Below are 14,756 nucleotides of genomic sequence, written 5' to 3' on the forward strand. Positions count from 1 at the left end.
TATTAAATAGTATTGCAGGTAAAGAGCATGCAGGTAAAGAGTATGCAGGTAAAGAGTATGCAGGTAAAGAGCATGCAGGTAAAGAGTATGCAGGTAAAGAGTATTGCAGGTAGTCGGCATCTGGGACTTTTCCCTCCTATTACTGGGAAAAACTCCAGTATTCTTTAAAGGTGAGATGTTCACAAAGCCTAAAATATTTACGATCTAGTTTTTTTCAGAAAAAGTTTGCCAACCCTTGCCATGGATTAGGAAACTTAGAAGGTGGCAACCCTGCGCAATGTAGATGCCATGATGAATTATTATTTCTAAAACACGGACTGGAAAAAGAAACTTACTAGACAATTGAGGAAATGTGAACACGGACTTTTGGATGGTGTTAAGGAATAACTAACATTCATTTTTAAGGCATGGTTGTGGTAATACTGTTAGGTTTTAAAGTCATCATCCTTTACAGATGTACTGGCCTTCCCAGATGAAACGGACCTCAGGTCAGCTTCAGCGTGAGAAGAAGGCCAGGCCTGGGTCCGGAGCTGGGAATGTGCACATGGGCCTCACTTTTCTATTCTTTCTACTTTTGTATCTTGGTGTATTTTCTGAGTGAAAAGTTAAAAAAGATCTCAGCCCTGAGCATCTTCCCACACAGTGCTCACCACACCCTCTACATCATGCATGTGGCAACACCTCATAAGGGTCCCCGCTCCGTGTCAAATTAATGCCGCTGCTGGAGATGACGTGGATCAAAGCATACTTGACCAAGTGCAACCAACCACCGGTGCTGGGCAGCTGCCAGGGAGCCTGCTCTCTCACCGTGCTCCAGGCTTCTTTCAACTTGTGCAGGAAACGGCATCTTTTGGATGTTGCTTCCTATTTTATTTGTACCTGTTTATAGACCCAGAATCACATGAGGTTTCCTTTTCAGAGCAGACATCCAGTCCCATGATATCGATTCAAGTTCGCTGAACTGACCTGGGGCCTAAGAAAACAAGATTTTTAAGAGCTTGAACATAAAAATCAAATGCCATGTATCAAATATTGCTCAGAGTGGGATTGTTTACATTGTATTTGTTGGACCCTCTAAAGTAGAGCTAATTTAGTTATGGGATAATTATATCCTCCCTCTGTCCCTCTCTCTCCCCCCTCCCCCTCCTCCTCCCTTCCCTCCCCTCCCCTCTCGTCTCCCCTCCCCTCTCGTCTCCCCTCCCCTCTCCTTTCCCCTCCCCCCTTCCCTCCCCTCCCCTTCCTTCCTTCCTTTCTTGCAAGCATCTGTCACTTCATTTATGCTTATTACATTTTCATAGCAGAAAGTACTATCTTTACTCTTTATTAACCTCTGTTATCTTGAAAAATAACACAGATTAATCTTTTGTTGAAGAATCCTGATGGCGTTGTGGGGATGGGAAGTACACGGGGCATTGTGTTCCCAGGTTTCTGAGTCTGCACGCTCGAGTAGCTTCCTGCTTCTTCTATTAATGCAGCATTTTCACTTTCTCTCTCAGGGTTTATGGTCCAGCAGAGTCTCAGAGCGCGGTCTTTGGAGATGTGTGCTCCCTACTCACGTCTCCCGTGGATGGGTGAGTTAAAATATTTTTAAGGCCAGTCATCATAGTTACATTTGAATATAAAGAAGCTTCACTGTGCTGTGGAGTGAGAATGTAGCATTAGAGTCTGAGCATTTTACAGCACTGCAGAGCATGCCCATGGGTCACCCGGCATGGACTCCACTTGCATCCGTGGAGACAATTTCCGCACCGTGGGAAAAGGAGTGAGAATGATTTGGAGAATGCTTGTTAAATGAGCATATCCACCTGGGATTCCAAACTCCACTTTAGTTACAGTGTATGTGGGCTTAAGCCTGTGAGTGCAGCTGCCATTCTCTCTGGGATTCTTTTACATTTCAGAATTTTAAAAAAATCTGTAAGGAATGTTAATGTCAGATTTAGGGACTTTTCCCTTTGGGAATTAGCCTTCTATTCTTGCAATATACAACTACTGATGTCAAAGGCAGCAGGTTGTAATTTAGGAATGAATAATTTTTTTTACTTAATGGAGACACCTTAAGCCAATACTTCCACTCCGGGGCATTTTGAAGAATCTCAGTTTTGTGGCAGAAGTCCACATAAAGTTCCTGACGAAGACTTCCTTGCATTTGTCCAGCAAAGGCTTCTGCACAGCCAACCTCAAGGAACTTCAAGGACCTAGCAACTGTAATTACACAGTGTGCTGCGCGCCCCAAAGGCACATGATACGACGAGTAGGGTCAACTCAGGAAGCTCCTGCGTCTGACCACGCACGCAGGCAGGGCTGCTCCGCCAATCATGATGCAGTTGCTGCTTCAACTCTTCCCCCAGAAGGCTGGAATTTTATACCCATCTGAAAAAATGGTTTTGAAAATGATAGGGGAGTCTCTTTTCAAGTAGGCATCTTTTGAGTAAGCAGATTCCAGAAATAAAAAAGACATCGTGGTCACGGTGATCACTGCCAGAACTGCCTTTCCAGGATAATGCGAGACAGATGGAGTTAGTTTGAGTTCTGAGTCTTGTCAGCAAAAAGAGTCAAACTCTGTAAAATATTGGGAGAGATTAATCCTGAGCCAAATAGGAGTGACCGTGGCCCGCGACACAGCCCAGGAGGTCCTGAGAACACAAGCCCCAGGTGGCTGGGCGCAGCTTGGTTTTGTACATTTCAGGGAGACATGAGACTTCAATCCAATTCATTTAAGAAATACGTTGGCTCCAGAATGTCTGGGTTAAGGTAAAGGATCATGGAGACTAAAGTTCTTATTTGCAGAGGAAGCCTTTAGGTAGCAGCTTCAGAGAGAACAGAGCGTACATGTTTCTTATCAGATGTAAGATCTGTGTCGATGTTAACGCTGGAGGGTATCATGAGGCCTGTCCAGCCCCCACTTCCCGTCATGGCCTGAACCAGACTCTGAGGTTAAATTTTAGAGTGCCCTGGCCGAGGAGGAAGTCCATTCAGATGGCTGGGGGGCCTTAGAATTGTATTTTTGGTTTACAGCTTCCTTCTCTGGGAAGTTTCCTTCACTGTTCATTCTTAAATGGTTGAAAGACTCCTGTAAGAACCCATTTATCTGTTCTAGTCAAAGATATTCTCCACACAAAGAAATGCATGTAAATGAACTCAGGGAAGCTGGAAGAGACATAGCCTGAAGTGGGGATTTGTTATGAATGCCTTGAGACTTTTTAATCCTGGAAGGAAAACACGCAGGATGGTAACGGAGAGGCCTGATCAGCTTGGCGGGAGCATGTGGTTTCCAGGCTCTTGTGGCTGGAATGTAACAGTCAACCCTAGTGACTCAAACCATCAGCCCCAGGACTGGGCTCTGCTGCTTTTCCATCCTGTTCTAGGGGAGATTTAGATGTCAATCAGAACACTGTCTCACAATCATTTTTTCAAAACAACAACCTTTATTTGTTTGACTTGTGGTGGGTACACCACGTTAAACCAGTATTGATACATCGGAGTCACAGTTGACCAGTTAAGTCAGAATTTCTGAGTGCAGGACTTGCTGAATCTCCCCGGATGACTTGGACGGGGGGTCAGGGCTGGAGATCCTGCTCTGAGGCATGAACTCACTTAGCATTGGGCCAGGTGGACCCACACCTTTACAACCATGAACATCTTAAACATCATGACTGAGAAGATGATTTTCTATCAGACTTATTTTAAATATTCTTCCAAATATTTCTGATCCTCCCATTTATATTTTGGAAGGAAATATAGGGATCTGTTGGTGGTTCTTATCTTCTCTGAAATAAGCTGCAGTCAGCTAATTGAGAGTCTTGGGGCTGTGAGGCAGCAGGTGCTACTGTCACAGAGAGGACCTCAGCACATGTGGATTGACTGTGGACATGAACACCTCAAAGTCCCTTCAAATTACAAAGTACAAAAATATTTTTTGTATGAAACATATACAAAAATAGCTCATGCTTGTAATCCCAGCACTTTAGGAGGCTAAAGCAGGAAGATCCCTTGAGTCCAGGAGTTTGAGACCAGCCTGGCCAACATGGCAAAACTCTGTCTCTACTAAAAATACAAAAATTAGCTGGGCGTGCTAATCCATGCCTGTGATCCCAGCTACTCGGGAGGCTAAGGCAGGAGAATGGCTTGAACCCAGGAGGCAGAGGTTGCAGTGAGCCAAAATTGCGCCATTGCACTCCAGCCTGGGTGACAGACCAAGAATCCGTCTCAAAAAAAAAAAAAAGATAGTTTACAGTGAAGGTGTGGGGATTTAGGAAGGCCTTGCTAAGGTCAGAATCCCTGTGTGAACACTGAGCTGGTGGATGGGGAGACGAAAATGCCCAGGAGAAGCCGGGATGGATGAACCCACGGTGTGTGTGTGTCAGTGCAAATACCACTTAATCCAATATCGTACAAGATAGCAACAAGGATGGATTATGCAAAAAACAGTTGTAGTTAAACGAAAACCTAATTTATAAGAAATGGAGTAACAGGGGAATAGGAAATGAAATTTATTTAAGTTTCTCATACAAGTGAAAATTTTTCCTGGAATCTTCTTGGCACCCACGTGTTTTGCTGGACTGAATCTGCTCTGAATTTTAGGTACGATGTTTGCGTTATGGCGTATGGACAGACGGGCAGCGGAAAGAGCTGTACCATGCTGGGACCCCATTCGGACGACGGCCATATTCTGCCGCTTGACCCACAGAATGACTTAGGAATTATCCCTCGAGTGGCTGAGGAGCTTTTCAGGTACCGCTGATGGTGATGAGTGGGGCAGAGAAATATGGCAGGGAAGCCAGGCAGTCAGCACCTTGGTTATCACGTGGAAAAATTATTACCATTTGAAGAAGGTGATCAAACCCCATAATCTCATTAGATACATTCAATACTACCAAGCGCTTCCATACTTCTGGGCATTATTGCCACCAATTCCTGTGATGAAATTATGTTGAAATTCTATCATTAAGACAAAACTTTTTTATTTTTTAATTTTTTTAGAGACAAGGTCTTGCTTTGTCACCCAGGCTGGAGTGCAATGGCGTGATCTCAGCTCACAACAACCTCCGCCTCCTGGGTTCAAGCTATTCTCCCTCCTCAGCCTCCCCAGTATCTGGTCTCACAGGTGTGCACCACCATGCCCAGCTAATTTTTGTATTTTTAGTAGAGACGGAGTTTCGCCATGTTGGCCAGGCTGGTCTCAAACTCCTGACCTTAGGTGATCCCCTCGCCTGGGCCTCCCAAAATGCTGGGATTATAGGCATGAGTCTCCGTGCTTGGCAAAGACAAAACTTCTTGAAAAAGATCCCGAGTTAGAGGGTTCCTTAGGCAGAGGTGGGGGATGGTGAGGGATGGAGGTTTTCTGTCCTGGAATGGGAAGCACAGAGGGAAAACTCCTGTCCTTCTGTCGCCCTTCCTCCTGCCGCCATCAGGACTGTATGCATCCACTTCTCTTTAGGGGTCCAGCCAACATGGCCCGCGAAGATGCTCCCAACCCGTTAGCACATTCTCGAAAGAGACCCACTGCCCGTGTCATGATTTCACCAACACAGTTCTAGAAAAAAAGAAAAAATAGTAAAAAGTTGTCTCAGCAGCCAGGCACGGTGGCCAGCCCAATAATTACTTGTGGGACATCTCTCAAATTAACTTCTCGGTATTACATAATGGAGAAATTTCTAACTTAGGTTTTGCGACACTCAAAGAGACAAACTGACACATAAACGATGGGCCCAAGTGTGGAGGTTAAGTTTCTGGATATGTGGTGCATTTTTGCCTAATGTGTGGAGAGGAGGAGAATGTAAAAACTCTAGTTTGGGCTGGGTATGGTGGCTCACACCTGTAATCCCATAACTTTGGGAGGCTTAGGCGGGTGGATCACCTGAGGCCAGGAGTTCGAGACCAGCCTAGCCAACATGGCAAAAATCCGTCTCTACTAGAAGTTCAAAAATTAGCCTGGTGTGGTGGCACATACCTGTAATCTCAGCTACTCAGGAGGCTGAGGCAGGAGAATCACTTGAACCTGGGTGGCAGAGGTTGCAGTGAGCTGAGAATGTGCCACTGCACTTCAGCCTGGGTGACAGGGCGAGACTCTGTCTCAAAAAAATAAATAAATATTAAGTAAAATAAAATCTGTAGCTTAACTAACTTCATGTTTCACTGTTGCACACACTCAGAGTGTTCTCAGCAAACCCCAGTGCTGAACCTGTCTAATCCAAATCTTGATACTTTGCTAGTAATGATTTTTACCTGAGTTTTACTTACTTTCTCTTTCATTTTAGTCTTCATTTTCTTTATCATTAGAAGACAAAACTCTAGATCTGGATGAAAAACTCAGCCTGGCAGCGCCTGGGTGGGGAACATTCCTCCTGGATTTTCCCTCGAGTACAAATAGCATCCTGTCACTCCGGACTTCCCGCCCGGTTCTCAGAATAGCCTTAGGAACAAGAAAAGCACAATGCTCACCATCGGATTGACATCACCGTGCAGGTGGCAGAGAGGCGGCCACCTCCAGCAGACAGAAAGAGGCCTTTGTTATTTGGTGACAAGGTCAGAAGGGGAGTTTTGTCAGAGACAAACCAGAAAGCCAGAGGGAGGAGAGAGGAAGGGAGGGAATCCAGGGTTAGCACTCACCTTTTTCTTGTTGTGGGATTACGGTTTTATTTCTCTCTCTCTGTAGTATCTTTATTTAAAAACATTCCTGCAAGTCAGCACATAGTTCTTTAAAACATGGAGCAAAATAAGATGTGCAGCTGCTTTTTTTTTGGTTTTTTTTTTTGAGATGGAGTCTTGCTGTGTCGCCATGCTGAAGTGCAGTGGCACGATCTCAGCTCACTGCAACCTGCACCTCCCGGGTTCAAGAGATTCTCCTGCCTCAGCCTCCCGAGTAGTTGGGACTACAGCACATGCCACCACGCCCACCTAAGTTTTGTATTTTTGGTAGAGATGGGGTTTCACCAGGTTGGCCATGATGGTCTGGATCTCTTGACCTCGTGATCCACCCACCTCAGCCTCCTGAAGTGCTGGGATTACAGGTGTGAGCCACCGTGCCTGGCTGTGCAGCTGCTTTTTAAAGAGCCCGAGCTGGTTTTACGGTTCTTGCAGGAAAGTTGCAGTTGGAAGTCATAAGTGGAATTGGAATAAACTCTGGACTCAAGCTTCCCTGAAGTGGAAAAGTTTTAAAACAAACCCCATCACTGGAGAAGTGCTAGAGGCCCGAACATCCTTGCAGCTTGCCTTGGGCGTCTGCAGTGATCAATCGATGGGGCGTGGTAATTTCTAGACCACAGCTGTGTGATATTCAGGCTTCTTTGCCCTGTGTGTTTACAATCCTCAGTGTACTGGTTGCAAAGGTGTTGGCTTAAATATAACTCTGATAAAATAACTGCTCCCAAGACACGTATTCACCCTACAACCTAAATGGCACACCCTAGTTCCCTGAGTGATCTAGGGGTATGTAACATGCATCCCCCTGCTCGGACCCCAGCAGTCTTACTGAACATCCTGTAGGGCATTGGGGCTGTGATTGGCTTACACTGAAAATCTCTCTGTGAGACTTTCTGTAAGTTTCTCTTGTGTGTTTTCCCGCAGGCTCATTTTGGAAAATCCCTCAAGAATCCCAAAGGTTGAAGTCTCCATAGTGGAAATTTACAATAATGACATTTTTGACCTTCTGGCCAAAGACAGCATTGCAGCCGTGTCAGGGGTCAAGCGTGAGGTGACGACAGCCAAGGATGGATGGACAGAGGTTGCGCTGCTGGCCTCTGAGTGAGCACCGCACCTGCCCTGTGCTGCTGGCCTCTGAGTGAGAATGGCACCTGCCCCTCCCACCTGGTCAGGAGGCTGCACGTCTCTAAGCGAGCTCCCCACGCCCAAGGATCCCAAGGAGAATCGGCCGTGGTGGCCCAATCAGTGCTCCTTGTCACTGAATGGTTCCTTGTGTGTTTTCATGCTTCGTATGTGTTGCACAACTCTCAATTTGCTGTAAGAATTATCTTTCTTTAAAGGTGGCTATATCAGGATGATATATTTGTTAATTAGCTGGAATGGGTGATCATTTCACAGTGTATCCTCATATCAGAATATCAAGATGTATACCTTAAACATACACAATTTTCATATGTCATTAATATCTTAAAGCTGTTAGAGATAAAAGTAAAAAAAAACACAAAAAATATTTTTTAAAATCAAAATTAAACAAATAAATGTAGCTTTAAAAAAATGTACATAAGAGCCCCTCGGACGGGCATCATCCCATCTTACAGATGAGGAAACAGGCTTGCAGAGGTGAAAGAACTTGCCCACCCCACTCAGGCTAGGAGAGATGAACTCATCCACATTTGTAAATATCAGTATTCCATAGAATACGATAATGAACCCTCTTGTAAAAGTGAGGATCCCCCATATTAAGTATTTTCCTCAAAGTTCCCTATTTTCAAATCCACATGCATGTGCTAGGTTTGCCCCAGTGGGGTTGCAGCTGGGAGGTGACAAAGGGAACCCTCTCCATGAGTGAGGGCCCGGTCAGGCTGCCCATCCTGGGCCCTGGAGGCAGCAAGGGAAGAGCCCGCCAGCCATGCTGAATATTTCACAGAGCTGAAGGAAATCATCCATGCAACCCCGATATGGTCACACAAAGTCACCCAAAATTTGAGCCTTTGACTGACAGACCGTGAAGGAAATGTTAGCTCCTGCTGATTCAGAGCTCTGATTAGCAGTCATATCTCATCCACTAACGTGGGGAAATGGGTTAAACCTTTATTTCATAAATCAGATTTGATACATAAAATATTTTTAAAACATCGTTCCTGGAGGCTCTAATAAATAAAGGAATAGTTGATGTTAAAAATGTTAGCAACCTCTGATTTTGTTCTGAAACAGTCCATCATTTCACGGTCGGCAATTAGAGATGCTACAGGTTGGTTAGGCCTCAAAAGGAAAAAGTTTGCTTTACCATGTTTTATTGTGCCCGAGACTGGCTTTAGTACCCCATTAGCACGCGTGGCTCATGTGAGAGGCTTCCCTCAGCCCAGGAGGCTTGGAAGTCACCTTGGGTAAGGGAGGCCACCTGCGCTGTGTTCCCCACTGCTTGCCTTGTCTGTAGGGCTGTCGGCAGCGCCTCAAAACTGATGGAGCTCGTTCGTGGAGGTCTGCAGCTTAGGGCGAAGCACCCCACCCTGGTGCACGCGGATTCCTCCAGGTCTCACCTGATAATTACGGTGACTCTAACCACAGCTGCCTGCTCTAACGGCACTGGTAAGTCACCATTTGTGCTTGGTCAGTGGCAAGTAATAGAAAAACCCACTTAAGAAGAAAAAAAATCAGGCCGGGCGCAGTGGCTCACGCCTGTAATCCCAGCACCTTGGGAGACTGAAGCAGGTGGATCACCTGAGGTCAAGAGTTCGAGAACAGCCTGGCCAACATGGTGAAACCCTGTTTCTACTAAAAATACAAAAATTAGCTGAGCATGGTGGTGTACGCCTGTAATCCCAGCTACTGAGGAGGCTGAGGCAGGAGAATCGCTTGAACCCACGAGGCAGAGGTTGTGGTGAGCCGAGATTGTGCCATTGCACTCTGGCCTGGGCAACAGAGCAAAAACTCTGTCAAAAAAAAAAAAGAAGAAGAAGAAGAAAAATCAGCATGCCTGCAGCATCCAAGGCCTCTCATGGGACCCAGCATGGGAATAGCAGCCACACCTTTTCACTATCTGCGTCCCAAACCCAAAAGTCCACTGGGATCCCAGGCTGAGAAGAAAAAGTGAGAGTGGGAGAGAGGAAAACACTCTGCTAAATAAAATATAATGCAGAAAGAAAAGCAGGGCATAATACACCTTGGAGTACATGCATTTGTCATGGAAGAAACAACGAGTATAATTTCAGTTTAAAACCAAAATTTCAAACTATGCAGTATATAAAATGATTCCAGTTATGTAACAGAAAGAACACAGGCCTGTGAAGCCTGGGCTGCAACTCTCAAACTTGAGCTGCGTCCAATTCCCTGCAGCAGGTGGTGGGAACTAATAGCAGACACCACCCTCGCTCAGGTTCAGCAGGGCTGGGACTGGACCCAGAATGTGCATTTCTGCAAGGACATGGCTCAGGGGACCACACCTGGAGAGCCATGGGTCTGGGACCGGAACATGAGACTGTAGTCCCGTTGAAACCTGGTCTCAGTGGGTTGACACGGGAAAGGCCATTTCTCACTCGTATCCAGGGCCAGTGTGGCTGAACGTTCCACATCCTTCCTGCCACCATCTCACTTGAAACGTGGCCTCCAAGGTTGCTCGGGCAAAGGAAGGAGAGGTGACGGGGACGTGCTGACAATAGCCCCTGGCCAGCCTAGAGCGGGCCACAGCTGGGCACAGGGCCTTGTACCCGCAGGGGGCTGGAAAGGCACAGGCGTGTGATGTTTAGGGAGCACCAAAGATCTCTACCAAAAACACTCCCGACACAGGGGAGGTGTGGCTGCCAGTGGTGGTGGGAATAAGACTGGATTTCATGTCCTTTAAAAACAATTATGTATACTTTCTATGTTTTGCACAGTGAGTAAATGTTATTTTGCTTTTTTAAGAACCCTAAGAAGTTTGTTTAGGAATAACACACTACAAAGACATTTGCATTAAAATGAAGAGCCCTTTTGTTAGGATTCGTGTGGAAGATTATCAAGCAGGTTGTAGAATTTATTTCTAAAAGGACTCATAGATTTTCTGAGTGGGATTTTCATTAACATGATTATCAAGTCTTTCTAAGAAGCATTATTTGATTTCCTTTGGGCCAATTAGGCATTATTTCAACCTTCCACAGTGAAGAAAGCTGCTTTCTAACTTGGGTTTTCCCCCAGAGAAGCCAGTATCCCCTAGACCTCTGCGGAAATCCCACTACTTACTGGGTGGGAGGTGTGGGCGGGAGGGTGCAGTTCAGAAACTTCTTGGCTGTGACCGAGGCAAAGCACAGCCTCATGGCTTCATGCAACTGTTTTCCTCCTTGTCGCTCCCTCGCAGTAGACCGAGCCTGCAGTGCCACCCTCCCCAGGGAGCGGACAGAGGCGGGAAGGGCAAGAAGGGCAGGAAGGAGCCGCAGAGCTTCTCAAGGGGCCTGGGCTCCACAGCCGGTTCCTGGGCACCCCGCAGGGCGTGCGGAGCAGGTGCAGGCCCGGCTGCAGCTCGTGGACTTGGCTGGCAGCGAGTGCACTGGTGAGCAGGGACAGGCATTTCCCTGGGGGGTGGATGCTGCAGAAGCCTATGATCTGATGGAGCTGGATGTGCAACCAGGCAGCCCGGGAAGCTCTGGGAGAGCCAGGCATTTCCCCCTCCACAGATGAGTTCCAAATCCCGTTACATTCTCAGGGATTGGTTCTCTTACCCCGGCAACCCGAGAGTCGTGTTCCTCACACTGGCCCTCTGGGAAGAGAAAACCTGAGTTCCCAGCAGGAGCTCGCTTTGAGCTGTGAGCAGAGCCATGAAAGACCCTCGCTCTAATGCCTGTCCCATCCATGGCCTCCCCTCTACCTGCCTGAAAGCCGCTCCTCCCGAGGAGCCGGTGTTGCTTTTCCTGCCTTCTTTCTTGTCTTTCTTGGTGCAAATGGTGATGGTGCGCGGCGGCCCCTGTCCTGTGCAGGTGTGTCCGGGGTGACCGGGTCGGCCCTGAGGGAGACGGTGTGCATCAACCGCAGCCTTGCGGCCCTGGCAGACGTCCTAGGGGCTTTGTCGGAGCATCGCGGCCATGTCCTGTACCGGAACAGCAGGCTCACCCACCTCCTTCAGGACTGCCTCGGTAACCGTTTTCCCCAAAATCCCCCAGGACGGGGGACCACGTACCCCAGGACACGCGCACACACGTCTGGCCTGTACGTCCTCGAGGGCCACCCATGCACCCTCTGCACCTCCTGTGCCCTCGCTGTGGCTAGCTGGCACTCCCACGGCACGCTGGTCATTCTCCTGCACCGTCTCACCTCGGCCTGGCTGCTTGCTTGTTCGGTCTGTGTGTGACCTGCCTCCTGGTCGGGGCTCAGGTTCTCAAGGGTGGCAGCCCTAGCCTCTCTCTTCACCGGGGGTCCGCCAGGGCAGCTGAGGGCTCTCTAGGCTGCTGCTGTGTCCCTCCGGCTGCGTAGACCTGCTTAGGCCGCAAGTTCCTTGGGTCTTTTGGGGGCAGGTGCCAGAAGCCTGGACGCAGCAGACTAAGCACCAGCGCCAGGTGGGGCACAGGCAGCCCCTGTGCGGAGTCATCCAGCTGTGGCTGGATCTGGGCTTGCAGTTTGCGGGGAGCTCAGTTAGTGCCCCCTCTCCCCACTCAGACTCCAGACCAGTTGAAAGGGAGGACCCGAGGAAGCATTGCTGTGGCTGTAGAGTGGCCTCTGCCAGGGCTGGGCTTCCTGACTGAGGGTCCAGGCAGAGTCCCCCAGAGGTGGCCCTGAGCCCTGTAGGCCCTGTCCTGAGAAATGGCCACCGCAGGACAGCAGGGACACGTGGCCACCACAGTGGGGGGGCTTCTCCTTCCCGGGAGGGCCACCCTGGGAGGTGGTGGAGGTGCCACTGGTGCTCGGGACTCAGGGAGGCCGGAATGTTCCACTCTCCCTGTCTCTCATTGTGGGGTGTTTCCCCCTCTCATGGCAAACTGGCTTCCTCCACATGGTGAGTAACAGGGCTGTTCACAGGAGCATATTTTTGGATTCTGCCTCTGAGAGAGAGACCACCTGCTACTCTTGGATTCCAAAGTTCGCAGCCCCAACAGAGAGACAGGGCGACCTGGGTCAGGTGCGCAGCCCACCCGTGATCTCAGGGGCGGCACCGTGGGGCACACAGTGCCCGAGAGCCAGCAGATCCCTCACGGAGCCCCGGCCTGGGCCTCTGGGGTCTGCACTTTTCCTCCCCCTTAGCTCTCCCTTCCTTCTCCGTTGTTTTTGGTTTTCATCTGTACTGCTTAACCCTCATTACGGGTCCTGAAAAACAGGAAGAGACAGCATTCCCCCAGGAAGAGAAGTCCTGGGCACATGGCCCCTGCCCCAGTGGGGCCTGGCGGAGCCGCAGGGCCATGGGCCCTGAGCAGCAGGTGTGGGCATGAGGGAGATCTGGAAAGAGCAGCCCCAGGGGGCCGAGCGTGCCACAGGGTCAGGTGCAGACTCAACTGAGGGCTGACTTCATGCCTCCCAATTCCCGGGACACAGGAGTGTGAGTAGAAGGCCTGCAGCTTCCCCAGGTGAGGGGTGCTAGTGACGGGCTGCTGACCCTCCCGGACCCGGGTGAGGGGTGCTAGTGACCAGCTGCTGACCCTCCCGGACCCCATGTCCCAGAAGCCTGCCAGACGTGGCCACTTTCCCGCTGGGGCGCCGGGCGGCCCTCTCTGCAGCCGCCCATCTCGGGCCCTGGTTGCCGGCACGTTGGCACTTCCAGAAGCCGCCCTTCTTTCCAGCTTGCATGTTGTTTTTCTATTTTAAAGGAGGCAACGCGAAGTTACTGGTGATTCTCCGCATTTCTCCCAGCCAGAGGCACCTGGCGCAGATGTTGCAGGGCCTGGGTTTTGGGATCCGAGCTCGGCAAGTCCAGCGAGGCCCTGCCTGAAAGAGGCCGCCCAGCTCCCAGACGGAGGGGAAGAGGAGGCTGGATTGAATGCATTAATGAGTTTTTCTCCTAAAACTGTGTTTCTTGTCCTTGCTTTATAATGCATATGTGCTTAGAAATAAACAGGTTTCACAATGACTCAATAAACCTGGCTTTATTCCAAAGCACCCTCATGAATGTGGATGGGACCTCCAACTCCTGCCAGACCATCAGGCAGGGCAGGCTTCACAGAGGAGCTCCTTGCAGAGTGGCTGCCACCAGGTGTCACAGCAGGCACTCGCTGTCCTCATCAGACTCCCCAGAGGCCACCCTGGGCCCCGAAGGCCCTGCCCTGGGAAACTCGGGAGCCAGCAGAAGCGGCCGTGGGCAGGAGGGCGGGGGCGTGAGCGCCCCACAGTGGGAGCTGGTCAGCCTGGGCCCAGCGCAGACCCCACCTGTGAGCTGGGGAGGTGCTGCTGGGCACGTACGGCCCCAGAGCCACCAGGCCTCACACAGAGCTGCCACCTCTGCCTCCTCGAGTTCGTGCTTTTCCTTTCCCCCGGGTTCCCTCTTTCTTCACCGCTGTTTTTGGTTATCCACCACACTCCGCACGAGGGGCTGTCAGGGAGGGAGGGGGCGTCTGGGGCCAGCCTCACACCTGTCATCTCATTTGACACAAACGCGGCCCCCAGGCTTCCCCACCACAGACTGCAGGACCAGGTGGACTCTGGTTTCCATGGTGGCTCTGCCACCTCCCAGCTCTGCATCCCTGGACGGTTTGCTTGGCCTCTAAAGCCCGGCTTCCTCCTCGGCAAAGCCAGTGAGACCAGAGGGTTGTGAGCCTTAAAGGAGACAAGAAACAGCTCTGGAGACTGGCCTGTGACTTCCCCTGCTGTGGGGCTGAACTGGCACGTTTAAGCCCTGCCCCACCACAGGGCTTCTCTCCGCCTCACAAGGGGATGGACGGTGAAGAGCTGCCCACGGTGTCCTCTGCTGGAAGGATGGCCCCTGGGGCTGCCTCCATTTCCACCGGGCCCACAGTGACAGACGTGCCCTCTCGGACCCAGCAGATCCAAGAGCAGGGTCCCAGGAGGAACTCCTGTGCAGAGGAATGGGGGGGTCACAAGCACAGGCCAAGAATATCCCATTTCTTACCAGCAATCATTTTGGCTCTGAGAATTGGCTGGGAAGCAGGTTTTGGAGAGAAGTCACAGCTGGTAGCTTTCAGATGGTTTCAATGCCAGGA

At 49.9% G+C, this 14,756-nt stretch overlaps 1 protein-coding gene across 1 annotated transcript; it reads left to right on the top strand.

The window, feature by feature from the left end:
• The first annotated feature begins 472 nt into the window (after nucleotides 1-472).
• Nucleotides 473-13,531, top strand: KIF25 (kinesin family member 25). The gene is made up of 8 exons (XM_030804732.1): nucleotides 473-540; nucleotides 1,497-1,571; nucleotides 4,582-4,731; nucleotides 7,567-7,743; nucleotides 9,080-9,231; nucleotides 10,976-11,167; nucleotides 11,592-11,747; nucleotides 13,410-13,531. Exons 1-8 carry the CDS (start codon nucleotides 473-475, stop codon nucleotides 13,529-13,531), a joined length of 1,092 nt encoding a protein of 363 aa, XP_030660592.1.
• The last annotated feature ends 1,225 nt before the right edge of the window (nucleotides 13,532-14,756 follow it).

Source organism: Nomascus leucogenys, chromosome 3, assembly GCF_006542625.1.
Source record: "Nomascus leucogenys isolate Asia chromosome 3, Asia_NLE_v1, whole genome shotgun sequence".
In the NCBI taxonomy this organism is placed as follows: Eukaryota; Metazoa; Chordata; class Mammalia; order Primates; family Hylobatidae; genus Nomascus; species Nomascus leucogenys.